Below are 22,700 nucleotides of genomic sequence, written 5' to 3' on the forward strand. Positions count from 1 at the left end.
ATAACTACTGCCACCCACACTCAACTGGCCCTGAGAGACTAATATTTATGGAATGTCAAACTTTCCCAAAATGATAGAGTTCACATTTTTCAGGACATTATTTTCTATTTATCTTTTGTTTAATGACCGTCCTCGTCCAATTAACCATTTACTTTCCTACCTGAAAAATTAAATGAAAAGTGAAATATAAGACGATAAGGCACAGGAACAGAATTAGGCCTCTCAGCCGATGGAGTCTGCTCCGCCATTCAATCATGGCTGATATTTTTCTCATCTCCATTTTCCTGCCTTTTCCCCGTGACCCCTGACCCCCTTATTAATCAAGAACCTATCTTTCTCTGTCTTAAAAACACTGAATGATCTGGTCTCCACAACCTTCTGCGGCAAAGAGTTCTACAGGTTCACCACTCTCTGGCTGAAGAAATTCCTTCTCATCTCTATTTTAAAGGATTATCTCTTTAGCCTGAGATTGTGCCCCCTGATTCTAGTTTTTCCTACTAGTGGAAACATCCTCTCCACGCCCACTCTATCCAGGCCTCGCAGTTTCTTGTAAGTTTCCATAGGATCCCCCCTCATCCTTCTAAACTCCAATGAGTACAGACCCAGAGTCCTCAACCATTCCTCATACAACAAGCTCTTCATTCCAGGGGTCATTCTTGTGAACCTCCTCTGGACCTTTCCAAGGCCAGCACATCCTTCCTTAGATATGGGGCCCAAAACTGCTCACAATATTCCAAATGGGGTCTGATTAGAGCCTTATACAATCTCAGAAATGCATCCCTGCTCTAGGACTAGAGGGCACAGCCTCAAGATAAGGGGAGGGCAGTTTAGAACGGAGTTGAGGAGGAACTTCTTCACTCAAAGGGTGGTGAATCTCTGGAATCCTCTGCCCGTTGAAGTGGTGGAGGCTGCCTCGCTAAATATGTTTAAGACGTGAGTAGATAGGTTTTTGATAGGCAAGGGGATTAAGGGTTATGGGGAGATGGTGGGAAAGTGGAACTGAGCCATGACAGATCAGCCATGATTTTATTGAATGGCGGGGCAGGCTCGAAGGGCTAGATGGCCTACTCCTCCTACTTCTTATGTGTTCCAGCCCTCTCGACGTGAATGATATCATTGCATTTGCCTTCCTAATTGCCAACCGAACCTATACGTTAACCTTAAGAGAATCTTAAACAATGACTCGCAAGTCCCTTTTGTGTTTCTGATTTCCTAATCATTTCCCCATTTAGAAAGTAGTCTATAGCTCCATTCCTCCTTCCAAAATGCATAACCTCACACTTTTCCACATTGTATTCCATCTGCCACTTCTTTGCCCACTCTCTTAACCTGTCCAAGTCCCTCTGCAGCCCACTGCTTCCTCAATACTATCTGCCCCTCTATATATCTTTGTATCATCTGCAAGCTTACAACAGCGACTTCAGTTCCTTCCTCCAAATTGTTAACGTATATTGTGAAAAGTTGTGTTCTCAGCATTGACCCCTGAGGCCCACCACTCTTCACTGGCTGCCATCCTGAAAAAGACCCCTTTATCCCCCTCTCCACCTTCTGCCAGTCAACCCATCCTCAATCCATGCCAGGATCTTATCCTTAACACCATGGGCTCTTAATTTATTTAACAGTCTCCTATGTGGCACCTTGTTAAAGTCCTTCTGGAAATCTAAATAAATCACACCCACAGCTTCTCCTTTATCTAACTTCCTCATTACATCCTCAAAGAACTCTAACAGATTTGTCAGATAAGGCCTCCCCTTGGCAAAGTCATGCTGACTAATCCTATTTCATCAAGCACTTCTAAGTACTCAGCGACCTTACCTTTGATAATGGACTCTCAAATCCTGCCAATGTCAGAAATTAAGATAACCAGCCTATAATTTTACGTCTGCTGCCCCTCTCCCTCCCTTAAACAGCAGAGTTAATTTAGCTACTTTTCAGACCACTGGTACCCTTCCTGCCTCCAGTGATTCCTGAATGATCACCACCAATGCCTCCGCAACTTCCTCCATTATCTCTTTTAGAACCTTAAGGTGTAGTCCATCCAGTCCTGGTGATTTATCCACCTTCAGATCTTCTAGTTTCCCCAGAATCTTCTCTTTAGTGATGGCCACTGAACTCGCCTGTGCCCCCTGACTCTCCTGAAGCTCTGGCATTCCACTGGTGTCTTCCACCTTGAAGAGTGATGCAAAGTGACTATTCAGTTCCCCTGCCATTGCTTTGTTTCCTTTTATTGCTTCTTCAGCCTCATTTTCCAGTGGTCCAGTGGCTATTTTTGCCTTTCTCCTTGCTTTTATATATTGAAAAAAAACATATATTGCTCGATTTGTAAGTGCTTTTATCTTCTTGGTTTGCTTTATGTTGAAACCGTCAGTGTGACTGACTGCTTACCTGCTTGCTAACATCACTGCTGCTGCATGCCAGGGCAACCTCTTAAACTAGCCCCAGATTTAATCCACTGGTTGAGAGAGCAAAAGTCCTGTTGGCTCATTGTGGGCAGTTTCCTTCAAGATGAAAAGAGAGGAGACCTGGAGTTGTTTCACCACTGAACCCAGAATCTGGACTATTGACTCCTTTCCTTTTAGCTTCAATAGAAAATCATTAATTTTTACAAAAGGTAGTCTCCAGTTGACAATATTATCATATCAAATGTGGAACATTATGTTCTGCATCAAAATTCCACCTTAAACGAATGGTTCCTGTATGGTTAAAGTACAAGATCATAATAATTATTGTACGAAGTTTCTATAAGCCATGTGAGTATTGTGTAGAAGGGATAATAATGTTTCATAGTGCCAGGAACCTGGGTTCGATTCCCGGCTTGGGTCACTGTTTGTGTGGAGTCCACATGTTCTCGCAGTGTCTGAGTGGGTTTCCTCTGGGTGCTCCGGTTTCCTCCTAACAGTCTGAAAGATGTGCTGGTTAGGTGCATTGGCCATGTTAAATTCTCCCTCAGTGTACCCAAACAAGTGCTGGAGTGTGACGACTAGAGGATTTTTACACTAACTTCATTACAGTGTTAATGTAAGCCTACTTGTGACTAATAATAAATAAACTTGAAACTTTAAAAACTTTAACTCGTTCAGATGGCAAAAGCTTTCAAGCTCCTATAAATGAACTATGCCCAATTTAAACATATCTCCTAGAATCGGAGGGGTCTACTGTCAGACAAAACTTTCAATATGCAAGGGATGTTTCCGCTCCATCAGTCGAAGGACCTCGTAAGTACATTTTTGTTTCATTCCAAGATATCTGAATATTCAATGACTTCATCTCTAACTGTAAGGCACCACAGATGTGTCAAAATAATCATGTTCTTACAACTGTTATAATGGAAGGAATTGCTTTCTTTACATTTCTTTAGGGACTTGTAGCACATGGGGACAAGGAGTTATCAGGACATATATGGACGAATTTTATTATTTTGTATCCACTTGCAAGTACATTCTTAGCCGCCAATGTCAAGGTGATGCAGAAGATTTTAATGTGGAAATTCGCCGAGGCTCAAATGGCAATTTGGAACACATCTTCATGAAAATTGAAGGTGCAATCATCATTGTGGTGAATGGAACTATTCAGGTTAAAGGCACTGTGTAAGTGGAGTTTATTGATTGATTGATTTTGTTCATAATTGCAACACACATATTTGGAGGAATATCTAATCTCTGTAAGGCACCTATCGGGCAAAATTGGCTGAACACTATGCTGCTCCCACATTCCAGCACACCCACTGCCCAACCTCCTCCAAATCAGGCTCTGTGTTCTCACTAGAAGGAAGTCTTTTGGCACCGTGGTGTTGTCCCTACCTCTTGACCAGAAGTTCTGGGTTCAAATCCAATACCAGGACTTGTTGGCCATGAAAGAAGTACTCATAATACTGTTTAACAGCTGATAAATCAGTTCAGAAATAATCTCAATAGACCCAGGGTTCATGTGAGTCCAAATTTTGAGCAGTTCTTTTGCTGTCAGCTCCTGTTGCGCTTCCAGCAGCCTGACGTTCAGATTCCTTTGGGAAATGTAATTGAAATTTTTGAATAAGGAAGATTCACAGTTCACTATTTTACTACGGCACAGTAGTTAGCACTGATCCCTCACAGCACCAGGGAGCCAGGTTCAATTCTCGGCTTGGGTTACTGTCTATGTGGAGTCTGCACATTCTCCCTATGTCTGCGTGGGTTTCCTCTCTGTTTGAACGATGTGCTGGTTAGGTGCATTGGCCTTACTAAATTCTCCCTCAGGTGTACCTGAACAGGTTCTGGAGTGTGGAGATTCGGGGATTTTCATTAAATCTTCATTGCAGTGTTGACATAAGCCTACTTGAAACTGATAAATAAACTTTGTACAAATGAAGGGATTTCAGTATAAGCACAGATCTGAACATTGTTAAATACAATATTATTGTATAAAACATTAACATGGTTAAAATCTGTATGCATATCAATATTTGGTGTTTCAATTTGTTTTAATTTATTGTTTTCATTTATAGAATTTCATTGCCCTATGATGACAAAGTGATCAGTATTCAGCAGTATGGAGTAAATGTGCGCCTTTCAAACAGAAAGCATACCATAATTTTGATTTGGAACTATAAAGATGCACTACAGGTAAAAAAAAAGCTGAAAAATGTACCATTCATTCTGGCTAATAGATTGATTTAAAGGGTTTTCAAATTGATTTCAATTCTTCTCTACAGTAAATGTCACTGACAGACAGTAATGAGAAGCATTTTTCTGTTGAGTTGTATTCACCTGTTTGTAAGAAAGACTTGAATTTTCTAATAGTATACCTGTTTGAAATCATGGAAATAAATTTGCCAAACCATGTGAAGATTTCCACCTATTATCTTTTACATTTAAAATATTCCTCTCCCACCTCCAGATAACAGTTGATGCTCAATACCAAAGTAAACTGTGTGGCCTTTGTGGACCTTTTGATTCAAGTGTCTCAACAACCTATGGTAAAACAAATAAATTAATGTCCTTTGTTTAACTCTATAAAATAAATCTTATTCATATTTAAGATTCTGTCCAGCACTATCATATTTCAAGGTTTCTTAAACAAAAATTGTTTCTGAATCAAAAGAAATTAATTCACTTTCTATTTGGGCTTTGTAGATTTGACTTATACCCGACAAAACAAGCTGGATCCTTCATATTATTCCTGCGACATTGCATTTCCTGAAGAAAAGAGTTGTCAGTCAGCGAATGTAAGTCATACAGTGCCAGAGAGCACTTCAGGAGTACTAAGGTGCCTGGATAAAACATTATACAAATGTGAATGGACTGAGGCTGAGAACTCAGGTTAAATCTCGGTTGGCAGTTTCTTTTATTCGGATTGCAGGAAAAAAAGCATTCATAGCCCATCCCCAGTCACCCTGAGAAGCTTAAGGTGGAGCCACTTCTAATCAATTATTTTCCAATCGAGTGACTTGCCAAGGTACTTAAACAATCAGACTGTTTTCTGAAGAGTGTTGGGTCAGCCAGCAGGGCGTTTAAAATAATCTAAGAATTGTTTGAACTAGCTTCCTGAAGATGTGTGAGGCAGGGATATGACAACAATTAGGGACAGACAATAAATCAAGTTGCCACAGCCAAGATCATGACTCCTGTTTTTGGAAAATCAAACGGTAAATGTTGACACAGCAATTAACAATGTTAAGTATTGGCACAGAACTAAAGTTAAGATTATTTATTATTGTCACAAATAGCTTACATTAACACTGCAAGAAGTTACTGTAAAAATCTCCTAGTTGCCACACTCCGGCGCCTGTTGGGGTACACTGAGGGAGAATTTAGCACGGCCAATGCACCTAACCAGCACGTCTTTTGGACTGTGGGAGGAAACCCGAGCACCCAGAAGAAACCATGCCGACATGGGGAGGTCATGCAGAATCCACATAGGCAGAAGCCCAAGACTGGAATCAAATCTGGGTTCCTGGTGCTGTGGGGCAGCAGTGATAGCCACTGTGCCGAACTGTAACAACAGGAAGTGACGTTTCCAAAGTGTCCACCTACATACAATAATAGTTGTGCTCCAATTTTGTTTTTGTTACATCATTTATTATACACTAGAAACTCATTCTGATGGTCTTGCATGTGTAGAAATAAGCATCCTTTTTTCTTTTAATTGTAAATATTATTTATCATTTGGTAATACTATTAGCAATAATCTCATTCCCAATCTTCAGGAAAATTATCAGCTACCTTTTGCAGCACATAATGTTTGCCTATCACCTGTGTCTTAAAATGCAAATATCCTAATTATGGCTTCTAAAAGATAGTAAAATCTTACAGCACTTTATGCAAAATGTGATTAACAAATGAGAAACTTTTGCTTTTTCAAAAGTAAAGTTGATAATTTTACAAATTATATGTCACTTTGGTCTATTTGACTGTGTAGTGTGACAGCTCCCCTGAAGTACAACATATTACTGTCCTTCATATGGAATATAGTATGATTTAAAAGCTGCACAGGGAACCGTGCCTTAATCAGAACATTAAACACATTTATCAATACCATGAAGTTGCCTAAGATCTCTTTTCTCTCTGTTGTGTGATTCCTTCTTCCCAGCTTAAGTTACAGAGTAACAAAGTCAATTTTCTCCATCTTTCTAACACTGGTAATCCTAAAACTCTCTACAAGTCTGACTGACAAGTCCAGATAGGTCCACAGCGCAACTACTTAAGAATCGTTAGCTGGCTAGGTTTAGCATTCGGACATTCTATGATGTGAAGTACGAATTGATCTTGCAACCTCTCAATTACAATATGATGTGCATGGATCCTTTTACTTGGATTTTAAATAGATATTAGCATTAATATGCTAATTGCTGTTCAAATTTGAACAACTGTCAGCTTTTGACCTGTCATTGATTTCCATTGAGTTATAAAATATCAAACTTCATATGTAATATTTATTATGTTACTTCCATATCTTCTGCTCTCTTATCCATCAATACCAAACTCCAATCAGCTGATGCAATTGCTAAAAAAGATGGAGTTGAAATAGTCCTAGATGACTATAGGATGCTCTCACTTTGAGGGGGAGAGCTGACTGGTGGTGATTTTTAACTTGAGGATCATCAAACCTCAGGCAAAGGACAATGTTGAGAAGACAGACCTTCTTAAATAAGTTGCAAATACTATGGACAGGCAAGATACCCAAGGATCATTTGTTTAAATATACAATTTCTTGCAGCACTCAAATTCTGTGATGCAGTGACTGATGTCTTGTTACAAATCAACAATCTCCTTTCTGACAGAGAAAAACATTGCTAATTTGTTTATCCATTCAAGTCCCCCAGTAAGAGACGGTTCTTAGTAAGCTCAGTGACTTTGGCCTCATTCCAGCTGTGGCAGCCCCTATCTCCTGATTTGGAATTCGATTCACTTAATTATCTTTCTGACTCTCTTTTTTTTTATATACGTTCAGGTCTGCTCAGGAATATCAGACATTTTCCAGTCGTGCACCAGCACAGCCATTAAAGATAAATACTTGGAGATGTGTCAGAAGGAGGTTTGTGCTTGTCAAGAAGCCGGCCAATGTAGTTGTGCCACTTTTGCAGCGATGGCTCTTCAATGTGTGCATTCTCCTTCTTCATCGTGGAAGAGCTGGAGGCAAACCACAGGCTGCAGTAGGTTACTTATAGAGGCATGGTCAAAACTAGAACCAAATATCTTTTGAAAATTCATTGACATAATTGCAGTTCTTCCATCATTTTTGCCCGAATAAACCCACAGACAAGATTTTTGCACTTCTTGTGTGAGGTTTAACTGCAATGTGTAGGCATAATTATCATATCAACAACTTTTCCTTTTCAGAAATACCCACTTGTCCTGGGAATCAGATGTATATGGAATGTGGTCCTGTCTGCATGTCAACCTGTACTGACCCAGATCCTCAGCAACAGTGCGATCAGTGTGTGAATACTTGTGGTTGTCCAGAAGGTAGTCACGATAATTGATGGTTTAATGTTCTTTTGCAATGTTATTTTCTTAATATGATTCAATGGTTAGACCATACACTTTTAGAAACTGGAAATCATTTTTAACTGTTTGGCTTGGATTAAAAATGTTGGTTCAACATAAAGGATGTCAACAGCAAAAAGAGCTGGCTCTCTTCTTGTATGATTTGTTTAAACAAATACACTCCATAGTCTGACATCAGTTCTGTGTTCAGGTGCAGCAAAAGTGATTTTCTTTAGCAGGTATTCTGGCTGTTCAAGCCAGATTTCATGATCCTGCCAGCAGTGAACAACTGCCCAGGGGTTGCATGGTGGCACAGTGGTTAGCACTGCTGTCTCACAGTGCCAGGGACCCAGTTTCGATTCCTGGCTTGGGTAACTGTCTGTGTCGAGTTTGCACGTTCTCCCTGTGTCTACATGGGTTTCCCTCTGGGTGCTCTGGTTTCCTCCCACAGTCTGAAAGACCTGCTAGTTAGGTGCATTGACCCAAACGGGCGCTGTAGTGTGGCGACAAGGGGAAATTTCACAGTAACTTCATTGCAGTGTTAATCTAAACCTTACTTGTGACTAATAAACTTTTTAACTTTAAGATTGGGGTGACGTCAGTGGGAATTCCCACTGATGGAGGCAGAACGAGAAAATCACACGACTAGCGAAATACGTGTTATCCCCTGCTGGCGAGAAACACGCGGCTGTGAGGCCAGGGAATCTCATCCTTTGAAAGGGCTGGATCAAGTTTACTGTAGGAAATTTTTGGACAATTTTCTCTGTTTCTGAGATGAAGCAATGTGTTTCCCCTTTGAGAACAGTGGCTTCTTGCGTAGCTTTAGAACTAAAATTATGGGTGGCATGGTAGTAAAGTGGTTAGCACTACTGCCAGGGATCCAGGTTCAATTCCAGTCTCAAGTGACTGCCTGTCTGGCATTTGTACATTCTCCCCATGTCTGCATGGATTTCCTCTTGGTGTTCTGATTTTCTCTATACTCAAAGATATGCGGGTTAGGTTGATTGGCCATGCTAAATTGCCCCTTTGTGTGCTAAGATGTGAGGTCAGCGGGATTAGTGGGCTAAATATGTGGAATTGTGGGGATAGGGCCTGGATAAGATGTTCTGTTTTAGGGCCTGTGCAGACTCGATGGGTCAGATGCCCACCTCCTGCACTGTAGGGATTTTATAATCGGGTGTCAAATTCTGGGCAGTTTGCTGAAGCTAGATTAGATCTGTGGAAATGGAATAAAATATGTTTGGAATACAAACAGGAAATATTCAACAGGTATGGTATTAGCTGTAGGGAGAGAAACAGATTAGTGTTCAGAGTCCAATCCTTCAAGGGTGGTGGCAATGTGATGTGCTTCATACCATGAAAAGCTGGGTTGGGAAGAAGAATAAAGGGGAAGGCCTGGGATCGGGTAGGGGGAGGATAGAGTAAATTACAAAGGTGTCATGGAGCAACAAGCAAAAGGATTAGTAATGGTTATAATAGAGACACAGCATTTGTGCAGAGTGAGTGCAAAGGCCAGGGAAATAAACAGCTCTAAAATAAAAGCAAAATACCATGGATGCTGGAAATTTGAAATAAAACCAGAAAATGCAGGTCTGGCGACATCTGAGAGGATCATTTAGATCCGAAATGTCAGGTGTGATCTAACTGGCCATTCACATCCCACTACCACTGCAAGTGAGGCTGGAGAGTTCTCTCTTGCAGCCATTCTCCCTTCCCTACAGCAAGACCTGAAAGCTCTGCCGGCACGAACAGCTGGAATATTCCACCCGCCAACTCAGTTTCCCTCCACAAATGCTGCCAGGACTCCTGAATTTATCCAGCATTTTCTGCTTGTACATTATGTATCATAATGAACAGCTCAGTCTGGAAGCAACAAAGTCAGCTTCTGGTAAAGAGAAAGAGTTCATGAAATTGCTGAATACAGAAGATCTAGAAGTATCAAACCTCTTCTTCATCCTCACCCCTTTTGAATAGCATGAAACCCATCACAATTCCACCTGTTTTCAGGTTTGAAGGAGAGCCGTTATTCCACTCAAAATGTTGGCCAGAGCTTTCTGGCCATTTCCACTGGTGGGATCTTCCTGTCCCTGTGCACCACCACTTGTCTCAAACCCATGGACGGTGACAGGACTGGTGGAGCCTGTCATTGGCCATTGGTGGGCCAGCTCTGCTGCTGAGAAACATGCCATGATTGACATGGAGAATACCGCGCCCCACAACTCCTGTTTTTCTTTGCAAAATTATTGTTGAATATTTCCAAGCACACTGTTTCTGTTTCAGACTTCAAACATCTGTGGTATTTTTCTTTAATTAAATTATTTTTGTAAATGAATCTGTGGGAATGTACAGTCCTACAGTTTTTTCTAAATAGTCACGGATTCAATAAAGTATTTGCTGATTCCATGTTGCGTCAGCTTGAAGAAAGCCTACTTCCACTGAGGAATTCTTCGAAGAAACTTTGGCAAAAATAAATGCATGATAAGTTGAATATCTTCAGATAAAGGTTGCGTGTTTTCTCTTCTGTGAACAAATATGCTAGGCTATTTATTTTGTTATTCCTCAGACACTGTCCTTGATAACATAAGAGGGAATGACAAATGCATCAGCCAAGCAGAATGTCCTTGTCGATATGGCGGAACAGTTTATAACTCTGGGCAAATAAGAAACTCTTTCTGCCAGTCCTGGTAATGATCACTAATTCAAATACCACAAGTCAATAAAATTAATGTGAAGTCTTTCAATAAATTTTGCTTTGCTCTAAATGATTTTATTATGCTTTTAGGCTCTGCCAAAGTGGAATGTGGAATTGTTCCAATCTTAACTGCCCTGAAACATGCACGGTCGAAGAAGGAACTCATATCACGACATTTGATGGCAATTTCTATAATCTGATTGGTGACTGCTCATACTATGCCATTGTTGTAAGTGGGCATTTTTTTTTGATCAACTGATCTTATTTGTTGTTGTTTTGCTTTTCAAAGAAACCTATTGTCTTTTCATTTGTGCCCCTTGCCTGCCAGAAACACTTCTGAGTTTTACCATTATTAATTTTTCACAGACCAAAGACTGGTCAGTCAAAATTGAAATGCATCCGTGTCAAACAGCGTATAAGCAGACATGTTTACAGCGAGTTACGTACACCATACATCAGGTACCATGTTTCAACATAATTCATTTATTCACTTTCTGCTTATATTTCTTAAGTTGTAACATGGCTTTTTTCATTCCAGGATGCCTATATAATCAATAATGATGGGAGTGTTGATTATAATGGAAATATCGTGGGACTTCCTGTCGTAAACGGTAAAGTAGTTCGTAATCTACCAATCTTCCAAACAATCAAACAAATGATGATTAAAATGATGTTAACCCATCCTTTTTCTTTGTTTACAGCTCATATACTCATATTTCAACAGTCTTCATTATTCCTTCAAGTATCAACAGTGCTTGGCCTGAAAATGCAAATACAGATATCTCCCATCATGCAGCTTTACATCTCACTGCCCAAAAGTGCCAAAGGAAGCACAAAAGGTATAGCAAACAGTTTGCTTCTGCGAAAACAGCAACGGTCTCATTGACTGTTCCATCAGTCCATTCAATTTCTGTTTCCTTTTTCTAAATCATTCTACTTTCGAGTCCACCAGTCCTTTCTCTTGCCAATTATGGTCTCCAGTATTGCACCAAATCTCTCCTTCAGTTCATCAACTTTGTTCATTTGCTGCGGTTATTAGTTTGTTTCGTTGAGTGGGATTTTCCAGTCCTGCCCACCACAGGACTGGAGATTCTCACCTGAGATCAGTGGACCTCAAACTTCTGTCATATTTCCCATTCTGTGGCAAGTGGGCTGGAAGATTTAGGCTATTGTCTTTGTGCACAGACTATGTGATAAGTATGATTGTTGCCTATTTGAACACCAGAGACTATAAGAAAATACAACTTTTTTTTTCAATCTGTGATATTTGCTACTGAAATTCTAAAGTCAGATACATTTTAACTTTCATGTTTACTAGAAAAAATGGCTTCAAAATTCATAATAGATATTCTTACAGCAGCTTCTTTAAAGGTAGTTTCGTACTGAGTTGATTTCCTTCTAGTTGTTACAGACAGTATGAACATCCAGTAGAACATTCTTCAACAATATTTGTCAGTGGCACTCTTCATATCAATGGGTGGTGAATATTGTAAAACTTCTCCTAGATCCATAACAAAGAAGCCTTTGAATTATTCCTACCATATCTTTATGTTGGCAATGATTGGAGTATAAATTGTGAAACAAATTGCTCTCACAGGATTACAGGCATTTTAACTTTGCCCGTCTAATGGGAAAGTGATCTAATTGGATAGAAGCCAGTTTTACATTCTGCCCAGTAGCACATTCCAATGACATTACTGAATAATAAGATCTGCTGGGTGTAAGGCTAGTATTGCCTCGATCCTACCAATTTCCAAAACCGCAGTTAAGTTAAAATTTTCTGATTAGAGAAAATGAAGACATTCTTGTGTAACACTTGGAAGAATGGTGGCTTATTAATGCAATCAGTTCAATTATATTCGTCATTCAGCCCAGATTGTATATGATCATAACTGCAGTCTTGTGATAACCTCTACTTTCCTTTGCCCTAGGTTTATGCGGCACCTTCAATGACAATGCAGATGATGACTTTCTGTCTGCACAGGGCATCGTGGAGCCCACATATGTTGCTTTTTCTAACTCTTGGAGAGAGAATGATGCCTGTCCTTCACCACAAGTGAATCCTACTTGTGTTAGTTCAGAAAATGGTAATTTTGAATAGAATTTTCTGCAAGCTGGTCAAAATAGCTTCTCTTTCCTCATGTGGCCAAACTAGAGGTTCCTCCTCGAGCCAAAGTTCACGATACTAATAAATAGCAGCCTCGCCAACCTCACTAGCCCCTAATCCCATCCCACCTCTTCATCTTTGCCACCCACACAATACTCACCAAGCAATACCCACCACCTGGACTACTAGATAACAAAGATTGATCTGGTGGCTTTGTTGTCAATTATTAAAATGTAAGCCAGGAGGCTGCAGAACAAAGATAATTGAAGATGCAGAATTTTGGAACAAAAGATGGCACAGTGGTTAGCACTGCTGCCTCATCACGCCAGGGTTCTGGGTTTAATTCTGGCCAGGGGTGATTGCCTGTGTGGAGTTTGCACATTCTCCCTGTATTTGCATGGGTTCCTTCTGGGTGCCCCAGTTTCCTCCCACCATCTAAAGTTGTGCAGATTAGGTTGATTGGTTTTGTTCAGTTGCCCCTTAGTGTCTGGGGAACTAACAGGGTAAATACGTGAGGTTACGGGGATAGGACCTGGGTGGAATTGTTGTCGATGCAGGCTCGATGGGCTGAATGGCGTCCTTTCTATACTGCAGAGATGCTATGATTTGATGATTACAAGGAAAGTTAAAATTGAGTATGTTATTGAGGAAAAAATAGTCATATAAATGACATTGCAAGAATAGGGTTAAGGAGAGAAAGGGAGGAAAAAGGAACGTGAAGTAAAGCTATTGCTCTGTGTCAAATAGATGAAAGGCTTTGAGTTAACTCGAGATTAAAAAAAAAAGTCTCTCCTTAATAACTACTAGATGGAGGGTAGAGGGTAATTTTCCAAAAAATGGAGACAGGTTGCATGCTCTAGGAGTGGACAAAGTGCTAAAGTTTTCTCCTGAATAAGAGAATCAAAATGAATGTCAGACATGTTTCATCGACTGACGTATTATTGCAAAGGGCGTGTACTGGAACCACATTGTTTATTCCCGTGGCTTGTTGTTCTGGTAATATATTTTGCTATTTTTCCCAAAGATCATTATTTCAGTTTTGTTCTGGATTGCATTTGATGGACTGGTACAATAACAGGCAAATGTTTCTGTCGAACCTTTTGCAGATTATTAGATTGTGCAAGAAGTATTTTCTGAGGAAAATGTTTTCAACTTTTGCAAACAGATCTCGCTTTATACATTTTTCTACATAATTTTTACTATCTGTAATTTCTAGAAGGCAGACAGATGAACACAAGTGAAAAGGGACCAAATATAACCATTGAAAATTGAATTCATTGAAATTTACTCAATTCCTTAGTTCTTGTAACATCAAGTAACCCCAGCGCTGATACAAGCTCAGCTTACATTAATATCTGCTCGACTGACTGGCTGTGACTCAGGAAATGGGAGTTGGTAACGTAATATTTATGATTGCAGAAACTTTTTGGATTAAATGTTCCAAATTAAACTCTGGCTCTACCCAAACTGGGTGTGTGTCAATAATTACTTGAAGTGGCAGTGATAGCTGTCTGATCATGTACCCATTAGAAGTTACCACTTTCTGTGCTCAGAGCAATTCTGACATGCATATGTGAGTCTTGCTGAAATCTAAGGGCCTCTACTGTTTCAACCTCAAGTGGAATACGTTTTGGAAACATATTTTGCTAGCTATTTAGTTTGGTTTAAATCCCTGGATCAACTGTGCATTCCCAGGTGTGTTATATGGATTTAATCTTGACGAGTACTGAATATATTTCACAGTAACTTAATTGTAGCCTTACTTCAGACTAATAAACTTTACTTTATAATAAAGATCTTAATATAAATTAATCAAGGATTCTTGGTAAGCTTAATAGGTAAGAATGTTGAATTCTGACATTCTACTGTTCACTAAAAGAGTGGGGTTCTCTGGCCACGTGTGCCCCGAAGACCAGAAATTCTCACTTGAGATCAACGGACCTTTACATGGTCCACCAAAGGTTCTGTCCCGCCCACTAGGATTCTTGTGGCAGGCTAAGACTCTGGTGATGCTCTGATTCTATCTGTGCTTGACAAACCCAGGTGCGCACACTGTCAGCATTGATTGCTACATAGTCATGAGTGTGATTTCCTCCTCACCGCTCCAAAAGCAGATGCCAATTTAACACCTTGACTGGTACTGTGACAGCACAGGTCCAATCACTTTTTTTAATGTAATCACTTCTTATATTTGAATTTTAGAAAACTATGCCAAAGAAAATTGTGCATACTTAAAGGACCCTGCAGGTGCTTTTGCCAATTGCCATTCTGAAGTGGAGTTTGTCAAATTTTATGAAGTAAGACACACTTCTTATTGAACTTTTTGCAAATGAAAATATCTTAGCAAACTAATAGGTCAAAGTTTCCTTTGAAATTTGTTTAGTTGCATATTGTTATATTCTTAGCACATTATTGGAATAGGATTTTGTTTGTGTTCCTAAATCTAGGGCAGTTTTCAAATAGCAGAGACCATAGGGGCAACTTTCCTCCTCGCCACAATTTGCACAGATCATACCAGTTCTGTAAAGTAGCATGTGGACCTAAAACAGCTTTCGCACCCAGCGCTAAATGATTTGCAATTATCCCAGTCCCCCCCTATGGATGCAAACTGGACTGCGTCCAGAAACAGCACGAGGCAGACTTGCATAATCAAATTAGTAATTAAATGTGCTTAGCCACTTCAGTGCTGGATTCTCCCAGCTCCTGGGATCTTCCAACCCTCAGGTGTGGCATGAGACCAGCGAGAATCACAACTGGTCTCCATTATCAGAGACCGGGTGTGATGGCCTCGCCAGGGGCCCCAGAGGCTATTGAAGCTCTTGGGTGTTGGGGGGTCATGACTAAGCAGTGCCAGTGGGGGTGGGGCCCAGATGACGGTGTGGCCTAAGTGGGTGCTATGATGGGGAGGCCATGAAGGAATAGGGCATGTCGTGGGCCATGAAGTTGGGGGCATGTTGGGGATCATAAAGGGGGACCCATTAGGAATGCCCCAATGCTGGTGACCTGTATTCTGGAGGGACTGGGGAATGATGGCGCTAAAGATGGGCTGGGGTTGCCCTACTGTGTGTGGTGGAAGGAATGCACTTTGAGTTGGGGAGTCTTTCTAAAATAGTGCCCGATCAACTGGGCTCACCAGCGTATTTAAGTCCTGTCTCTCCCAGAACTGGATGGCAATTCACCACTCTCCAAGAAACGACTAAGTGTGAGATGATTGCAGTCTGGACTGCGCCAGTCGACTGCTCCAGTTTTCTTGCTGTTTGGGAAGATTGCCACCCTGAATGTTACACTCCTTTGTGTCAATGTTGAATGAAGTATCAATCACAATTGATTTTATTAGAAGACAAGTAAAGTATTTCACATTGTTTGAATGCTAAGTCTGATTGTCCTCCCAATCATGTCAAACTATTCATCATCTTAACACCACAACCATAGACAGACATTCCTAATGATTTCAATAAAATGAATGGTGCATGATAATTTCTGGAAATATATTCATTCAATGTTAAATAAGAATAATTGTTTCTCCATAAAGCTTATAAAGTCATGCAAGATGGCGGTGTTTAAAACTGGACTTTTTTTTGTCGTGTGTTTTAGATGTGTAAACTTGCCTCCTGTAATTGTGAGAAGATCAATGACTGTGTATGCACTGCATTTCAAGCTTATTCTCATGCTTGTGCAGAGAAAGGCATTATTGTGGACAACTGGAGAAGATCAATTTGCAGTAAGTGGTCCCATTTATCACAATGGTTGCCCTTATTTTGACCAGCAGTAATCTACTTCATGGATGCCTATTCCTTCACCCAAATCACTTGTGAAAATCACAGGTCACTCGTCATAATAATCTATCATAGAATATAGAACAGTACAGTACAGCACAGTACAGCCCCTTCGGCCCTCGATGTTGTGCCGAGCTTTGTTCAAAACCAAGATCAAGTATCCCACTCCCGATCATTCTGGTGTGCTCCATGTGCCTATCCAATAACCACATGAAAGTTCCTAAAGTGTCCAACTCCACGATCACTGCAGGCAGTCCATTCCACACCCAACCACTCTGAGTCAAGAACCTACCTTGGACATCCTTCCTCATATCTCCCACCATGAACCTTATAGTTATGCCCCCTAGTAATAGCAACATCCACCTGAGGAAATAGTCTCTGAAAATGATCTCTCATCAGTTCCAATTACTGACATTGCACCACTGCTAACATAAAGCTTAACAACCTGGGGAAGATGTACCTCAGCAGAGAACTGTACCTGGGAACTGGGGTAGGCCATTCAGCCTCTCAGGCTTGTTGTGCTATTAATTCAATTGTAGCTGATTTGTAAGTTTCACAGCTCCAGTAGGAAATCTGAGGCCCAGGTTTTTGCTCCCAGGTTGGGTGTATACAGTCAAAGATTTCTGCGAACCCAACCTTTTTTAAATGGGCAGCCCACAATTCTAATTTTCATTTCTGGCTTGCAGTCAAGGGTGTGAGGAATAGATTAAAGTTCAGGCTGCCACCCTCCAGGAATGAGCGCAAAGGTTGACAGGTGTGGAGGTGAGATGGGGCAGTGGGTGTGCCTCTGTTCTCTGGCATACCTGTCAATCCTCTCACCCATATATACACTTCTATGCCAGCTGATACCACTTCATATCCCCTATCCACCTCCAAGGCTCAATATACACCCATGCCCCTCTCGACATGCCCACTCTGCCCTCAACCCCCATGACCCAGTCTCCTTATAGTCCCTGAGCCAGCTTATATCAACCCATGTCCTTCATCCACTGCCCTTTGCCCTTAACGCATCAATGCCAAGTCATCCAGATCTAGTTTGATAGTTCTTTGACAGTGAAGACACTTCCAATGTGTTTATGCACGATCGTGTTTACTCCCAACACCCCAAAAGTGTGACTTGCCTCTTCCAAAAGTTTCCTTACCAGCTAATTTAAATGCCCAGCTGTCTCCAGAAAGCATGCATGCATGAACCCCAACCTAACTCCAGAGGACCCCCTTGCAAAAGTTGAAAGGGCCATGTCTGGGAGTGGAACTAGGAGTGTCAGAGAGTCTCTTGGTCGTGGCAAAGACCTAGGCCTCTGAGTGTTGTTTTAATATGAAGAGCCTTGACTGGTTGTTTCCTTTGGGTTGGGAATCTAACATGGTGTCATAGCCTCTAGGCAGGGAGTCAATCATTTAGCAGTGAAATGAGGAGAATTGTCTTTACACTGAAGATTGTAATCTTTAGAATTGTCTACCCTTGAGAGGGTTGTGCATGCTCCATCATGTAGTGTATTCAAGACTGCAACTGATAGATTTTTGACTTAGTGAATCAAAGGATATGGGAAGTGACCAGGAAGTCAATTTGAGGTGGAAGATCAGTCATGATTGTTCTGAATGATGGAGCAGACTTAAGGGGCTGAATGGTCAACTCTTGTTTCCATTTATGTTTTGTGTAACAAATGAAAGCTTGAAGTTAATGCACTTTTGGACACTCGATCTATTGTGGCACTTCATAGATCAGTATGTTACAAATACTGAATAAAAATGCTTCTTTGTTAACTATGAAGTAGGCTTAACTATATTATTACCAACATAATGACATCTTTTATGACAGAAAGTAATTGAAATGGTGTAGCATCCCTTAGAAAAACATTTTCTTTCATAAGTATGAAATAAAGAATCATATTGAAGCCTTGCCACACTGTGATCAATCTTTGTCATTTATATGATATTATGATTTATTGGCAAAGCATTTTACAGGATTCAACTGCACATTGGACTGGCATCAATTTCTTCCATTTTTGTTAAGGTGTAAGCTGTCCGAGCACCCAAGTTTTTGAATACAATATGAGAGCCTGCAACCGGACTTGCAGATTTCTGTCTGGACCTGATTATCCATGCGGGGTTCAGGATGTTCCAGTTGATGGTTGTGGGTGCCCTGAGGGAAAGTACATGACTGAAAATGGCAGATGTGTGGACAGATCAGAATGCCCGTGTTATGTTGCTGGTTTGACTGTGCAAAGTGGCCAACCTGTTAATATAAATGGAATTCAATGGTGAGAACTATTATTATTTTGCTCGACTCTATTTGAATCAAACAATTAAGTGTAAGCAACTGCAAAATAACCAAGTATGATTTTTCCCTCAGTTATTGTGTGAGTGGTGTTCCTTCCTGTCCTAACAACGATGGAGTTCCACAAGGTAAATGCTATTTAATATCTGTTGAATTATTGAGATACAAAGCTCAAATTGAAAATAAAATCAATAAGTAAGAATTGTCTTACAATAAATATTGTTTCTTTCTTTAGATTGCAGCGGGAAACTATATTCCAACTGCAGCAATAGCAGTGCATGTAAAAAGACTTGTCAAACGCTAAACAAACCATGCGTAAGTCATCATTAAACCTGTACCTTTCAGATACCCCATGTCATAATTTATAAGCCAGTGAGTTGAACACTTCCACCAAGGTAATTATGTTTGGCAGGATCGACTATGTAACATATGAAATGATCAGTTCCACTTGCTGTGCCATACTCTTTGGCTTCCAAATACATTTTTAACATGGAGAATCAGAGAGTGTGTGTGGTTCTGTGCAATTATGGTCTGTAGATTTTGTTCTGCATAATAGTTTAAAAAGTACGGTACATGATTTTAACTTTGATTTAATCCAGATATGTTGTACATCTGTATGATTTATCACCGATAACGCCAGTTGGTAAAATATTCTCTCTTCTATAAAGCCGAATCCTTGTATACCTGGCTGTGTGTGTCCTGAAGGCTTGGTGGAAGATTACAGTGGAAATTGCATTCAACCAGCACAATGTCCTTGTTCATTTGGTGGCGAAATCTTCTTTAATGGAGCAACGATCAAAAATGAATGCAATAACTGGTGAGCATGTAAAAATATCACAATGAATAACATTGCAAAAAAACAAGACAGCCTGCAAATTGAATAACAACTATCTTCACTCCCTACAATAGCACATGCAATGGTGGATCATGGGTCTGTACTACTGAGCCATGTCCAAAGACCTGCCTAGTTTATGGAGATGGTCACTACATAAGCTTTGATGGAAGAAGATACAGCTATGATGGCAACTGTGAATACATCTTTATTGAAGTAAGTTGTTGGGAGCCACATCATGATAGTTTCACTGGTAATCTTATCCTAGTTTGATACATATTTCACTCACTCGGGGCCATTCTCCGAAAAAAGTTCTAAGTGTTGAATTCACGGGAAAGCTACTTTTTGTTTTCCTCATACATGGCGTTCAAGAACTGTCTGGTTTCTGAAGTCCAATTGTTGTTACAATCATGACGGTGAAAAAAATTGAAACTGTTAGCTGGTAATTTAGGGTAATTTGCTTTGCGAATTTGGTCTCACCAACTTTCTTCCCAGACACTGCCACTCTACTGAGTTGAAATTTCAACAGGTCTTCCCTATACTTCGCCTAGCTTGCAATTTAATTACTCACTTGCAAACCTTGGCAGGCTCCGTGACCACAAAGGTATATCAGAGTCTGATCCTGCCCACTCCCTGCAGATCTCAAAATGAGATAATCCTGTCTGGGGATGCGAACAGACATGCTCCTGAACTGCTGTTAGGATGTAAACACGACAGACAGATAAAGAAGTACAAAAATCCACTAATCAAATCACCTATCACCAGATCTTCTAAAGTGAGAGCGTTCTTTTGACAACATGAATTTTATGGACCTGGCAGGCCATTTAGAGGCTTCAAAATCGCTGAAGTGTGCCTCTTCCCATTTCTGTACTATTGCATCTACTCGTGAGCAATGTGACAGCAACAAATACATGTTACGCACCACACTGTGCTTTGCAAGAGCACTACAGAGCAAAAGGTGGTATTAGGACAGGTGACCAAAAACTCTGAGAGATCCATAAGTTTTAAAGAGCGTCTTAAAAGAGCAAAGGAAGGCAGACAGGGAGAGATCTAGTTTAAAGTTTATTTATTACTGTCACAAGTAGGCCTATATTAATAATGCAATGAAATTATTGAGAAAATACCCTAGTCACCATACCCCGGCACCTGCTCGGGTACACTGAGGGAGAATTTTAGCATGGCCGATGCGCCTAACCAGCACGTCTCTCAGACTATGGGAGCAAACCCATGCAGACATGGGGAGACGTGTAGACTCCACGCAGACAGTGACCCAAACTAGGAATCAAACCCAGGTCCTTGGTGCTGTGAGCCAGCAGTACCCACCACTGTGCCACCATGCCAGTCTTGCCACTGTGCTGCCCTGGAATGATTAAAAAGAGGGGGTGTTAAAGAGATCAGATTTAGAGAAGTGCAAAGATCTTGGAGAGTTATGTGGCCAAAATAGATTACAGAGACAGGGAGGAGCCAGGCCATGGGAGAATTTGAAAATTAGGAAGAGAATTTCAAAATTGAGGCATTGCTTAATCATAAGCTAATATAGATCAGTGAGCTCAGATTTTTGTGGTGAGATTTAATGAGTTGAGAAAGGGCAGCAGACCTTTGGGTGAACGCAAGTTCTTGGAAGGGTAGACTGGATAGCCAGCCCGGAAGTCTAGAGATGGCTTGGATGAATGCTTCGACAGCAGACAAGCTGAGGCAAGGGCAAAGTAAAGCATAAGTGATGGAGGTAGAAATAGGTGGAGTGAAAATGCGGTCGCAAGTTCATGTCATGATAAATAGGCAAGCCTAAGGACAGATCATTGGGTTGGGGGTAGGAGCAGGAAAAGAAACAGTTGCAGGTGTGTCTCTGGTTATGACGAGGTAGATAAGAATCAGTGTACCCATTAAAGTACCCATAACTTGTTATGTTGACAAGTTGCAAATTATTCTTGAATTGTTCAACTGGCAGTCATCCCAGATTCCATGCTGTTCTACTCTATTGCACAAATTCACCAAAATCACTTTCATTTCAGGACAAGTGTCAAGGAGCAATTGGCACATTCCAGATACTATTGGAGAGTGTTCCCTGCTGTGAAAATGGAGTGACATGTTCAAGGAATATCAGAATTTTACTTAAGGTCTGTGTTTTGATTTTATGGGAATTTTAAATACTTCTGTCAGGCATCAGGGACAAGTCTAACCTGAAATTCTCATGTGTGCTATAAACTGCTTTGTTTTAAATTGTGTCCTTACAGGATAGAGGACTAATTCTCTTGAGTGGGAATGGAATAACTGAGGTCTCCCTTGGTCAAAGCCAGTGCACAGATAATTTCTACTCGCTTCACACCGTGGGGCTTTATTTAGTCCTGACATTTTCTGATGGGATCACTGTGATATGGGACAAGCGTACAAGACTATCAGTCACACTGGACGCAAGATGGAAGGTAATTAAACAGGGTTTGAAAATTAAAACTCGCCCCTCATATCTGTTCATTACTAGAGAAAACATAACGTGATCAGTAACTGGAATTAACTGTGAAGCCTGATTTTAATTTAACCAACAGAAATGGTTTATAATCTGTGTTTATCTAAAGTTACAGAGCACAGAGGAAAAAAAATGAATGAAATGGAGACAGCTCTGAAGAATTGGCTAGAGCAGAGCAATGGTTGGGAGGAAAGACTAGAGTTTATGGAAGCACTATAAATAGGGCCAATAATGAGTGTTTTTTTTTGTTTTTGGTAGTCGGGGATCTACCTTGCCTCAGCTAGCAGCACGCTTGCTTTCTGAGTCAGAAGATTGTTCAAATCCCATTCCAGGAACTGAGCACAGGAATCTCAGCTGACATTCCAATGCTGTACTGAGTCAGTGGTGCTCTATCAGAAGTGCTGTCTTTTGGACGTTAAACTGAGCCCCTGTTTCTTTCTCTCGTGCGGACATAAAAGATCTCATGGCGTATTTTCAATGAAGGTGGTCTGGGGGCTTGGATGGTGGTGGGGAAGGGGGTTTTCCTTCATGTCCTGGCCAACATTCATCTCTCAATTGACATCACAAAATTGGATGATTTGCTCATTGTCATA

At 40.7% G+C, this 22,700-nt stretch overlaps 1 protein-coding gene across 1 annotated transcript in view; it reads left to right on the forward strand.

Moving 5' to 3' along the window:
* The window catches only part of LOC145355597 (uncharacterized), a 138,691-nt gene that overhangs the window by 12,178 nt on the left and 103,813 nt on the right, over positions 1–22,700 (forward strand). Inside the window, exons 3-24 of the mRNA XM_080207848.1 lie at positions 3,141–3,215; positions 3,359–3,587; positions 4,481–4,598; positions 4,873–4,951; positions 5,109–5,200; positions 7,426–7,627; positions 7,815–7,940; positions 10,525–10,645; positions 10,744–10,882; positions 11,020–11,112; positions 11,192–11,264; positions 11,355–11,492; positions 12,585–12,740; positions 14,963–15,057; positions 16,355–16,481; positions 18,548–18,794; positions 18,887–18,939; positions 19,047–19,126; positions 19,480–19,628; positions 19,721–19,859; positions 21,656–21,760; positions 21,878–22,066. Of these exons, the coding sequence (XP_080063974.1) occupies positions 3,141–3,215; positions 3,359–3,587; positions 4,481–4,598; positions 4,873–4,951; positions 5,109–5,200; positions 7,426–7,627; positions 7,815–7,940; positions 10,525–10,645; positions 10,744–10,882; positions 11,020–11,112; positions 11,192–11,264; positions 11,355–11,492; positions 12,585–12,740; positions 14,963–15,057; positions 16,355–16,481; positions 18,548–18,794; positions 18,887–18,939; positions 19,047–19,126; positions 19,480–19,628; positions 19,721–19,859; positions 21,656–21,760; positions 21,878–22,066 (2,825 nt within the window). The remainder of the gene's footprint in view (positions 1–3,140; positions 3,216–3,358; positions 3,588–4,480; positions 4,599–4,872; positions 4,952–5,108; positions 5,201–7,425; positions 7,628–7,814; positions 7,941–10,524; positions 10,646–10,743; positions 10,883–11,019; positions 11,113–11,191; positions 11,265–11,354; positions 11,493–12,584; positions 12,741–14,962; positions 15,058–16,354; positions 16,482–18,547; positions 18,795–18,886; positions 18,940–19,046; positions 19,127–19,479; positions 19,629–19,720; positions 19,860–21,655; positions 21,761–21,877; positions 22,067–22,700) is intronic.

Source organism: Carcharhinus amblyrhynchos, chromosome 19, assembly GCF_965287045.1.
Source record: "Carcharhinus amblyrhynchos chromosome 19, sCarAmb.v2.hapA, whole genome shotgun sequence".
Taxonomy (NCBI): Eukaryota; Metazoa; Chordata; class Chondrichthyes; order Carcharhiniformes; family Carcharhinidae; genus Carcharhinus; species Carcharhinus amblyrhynchos.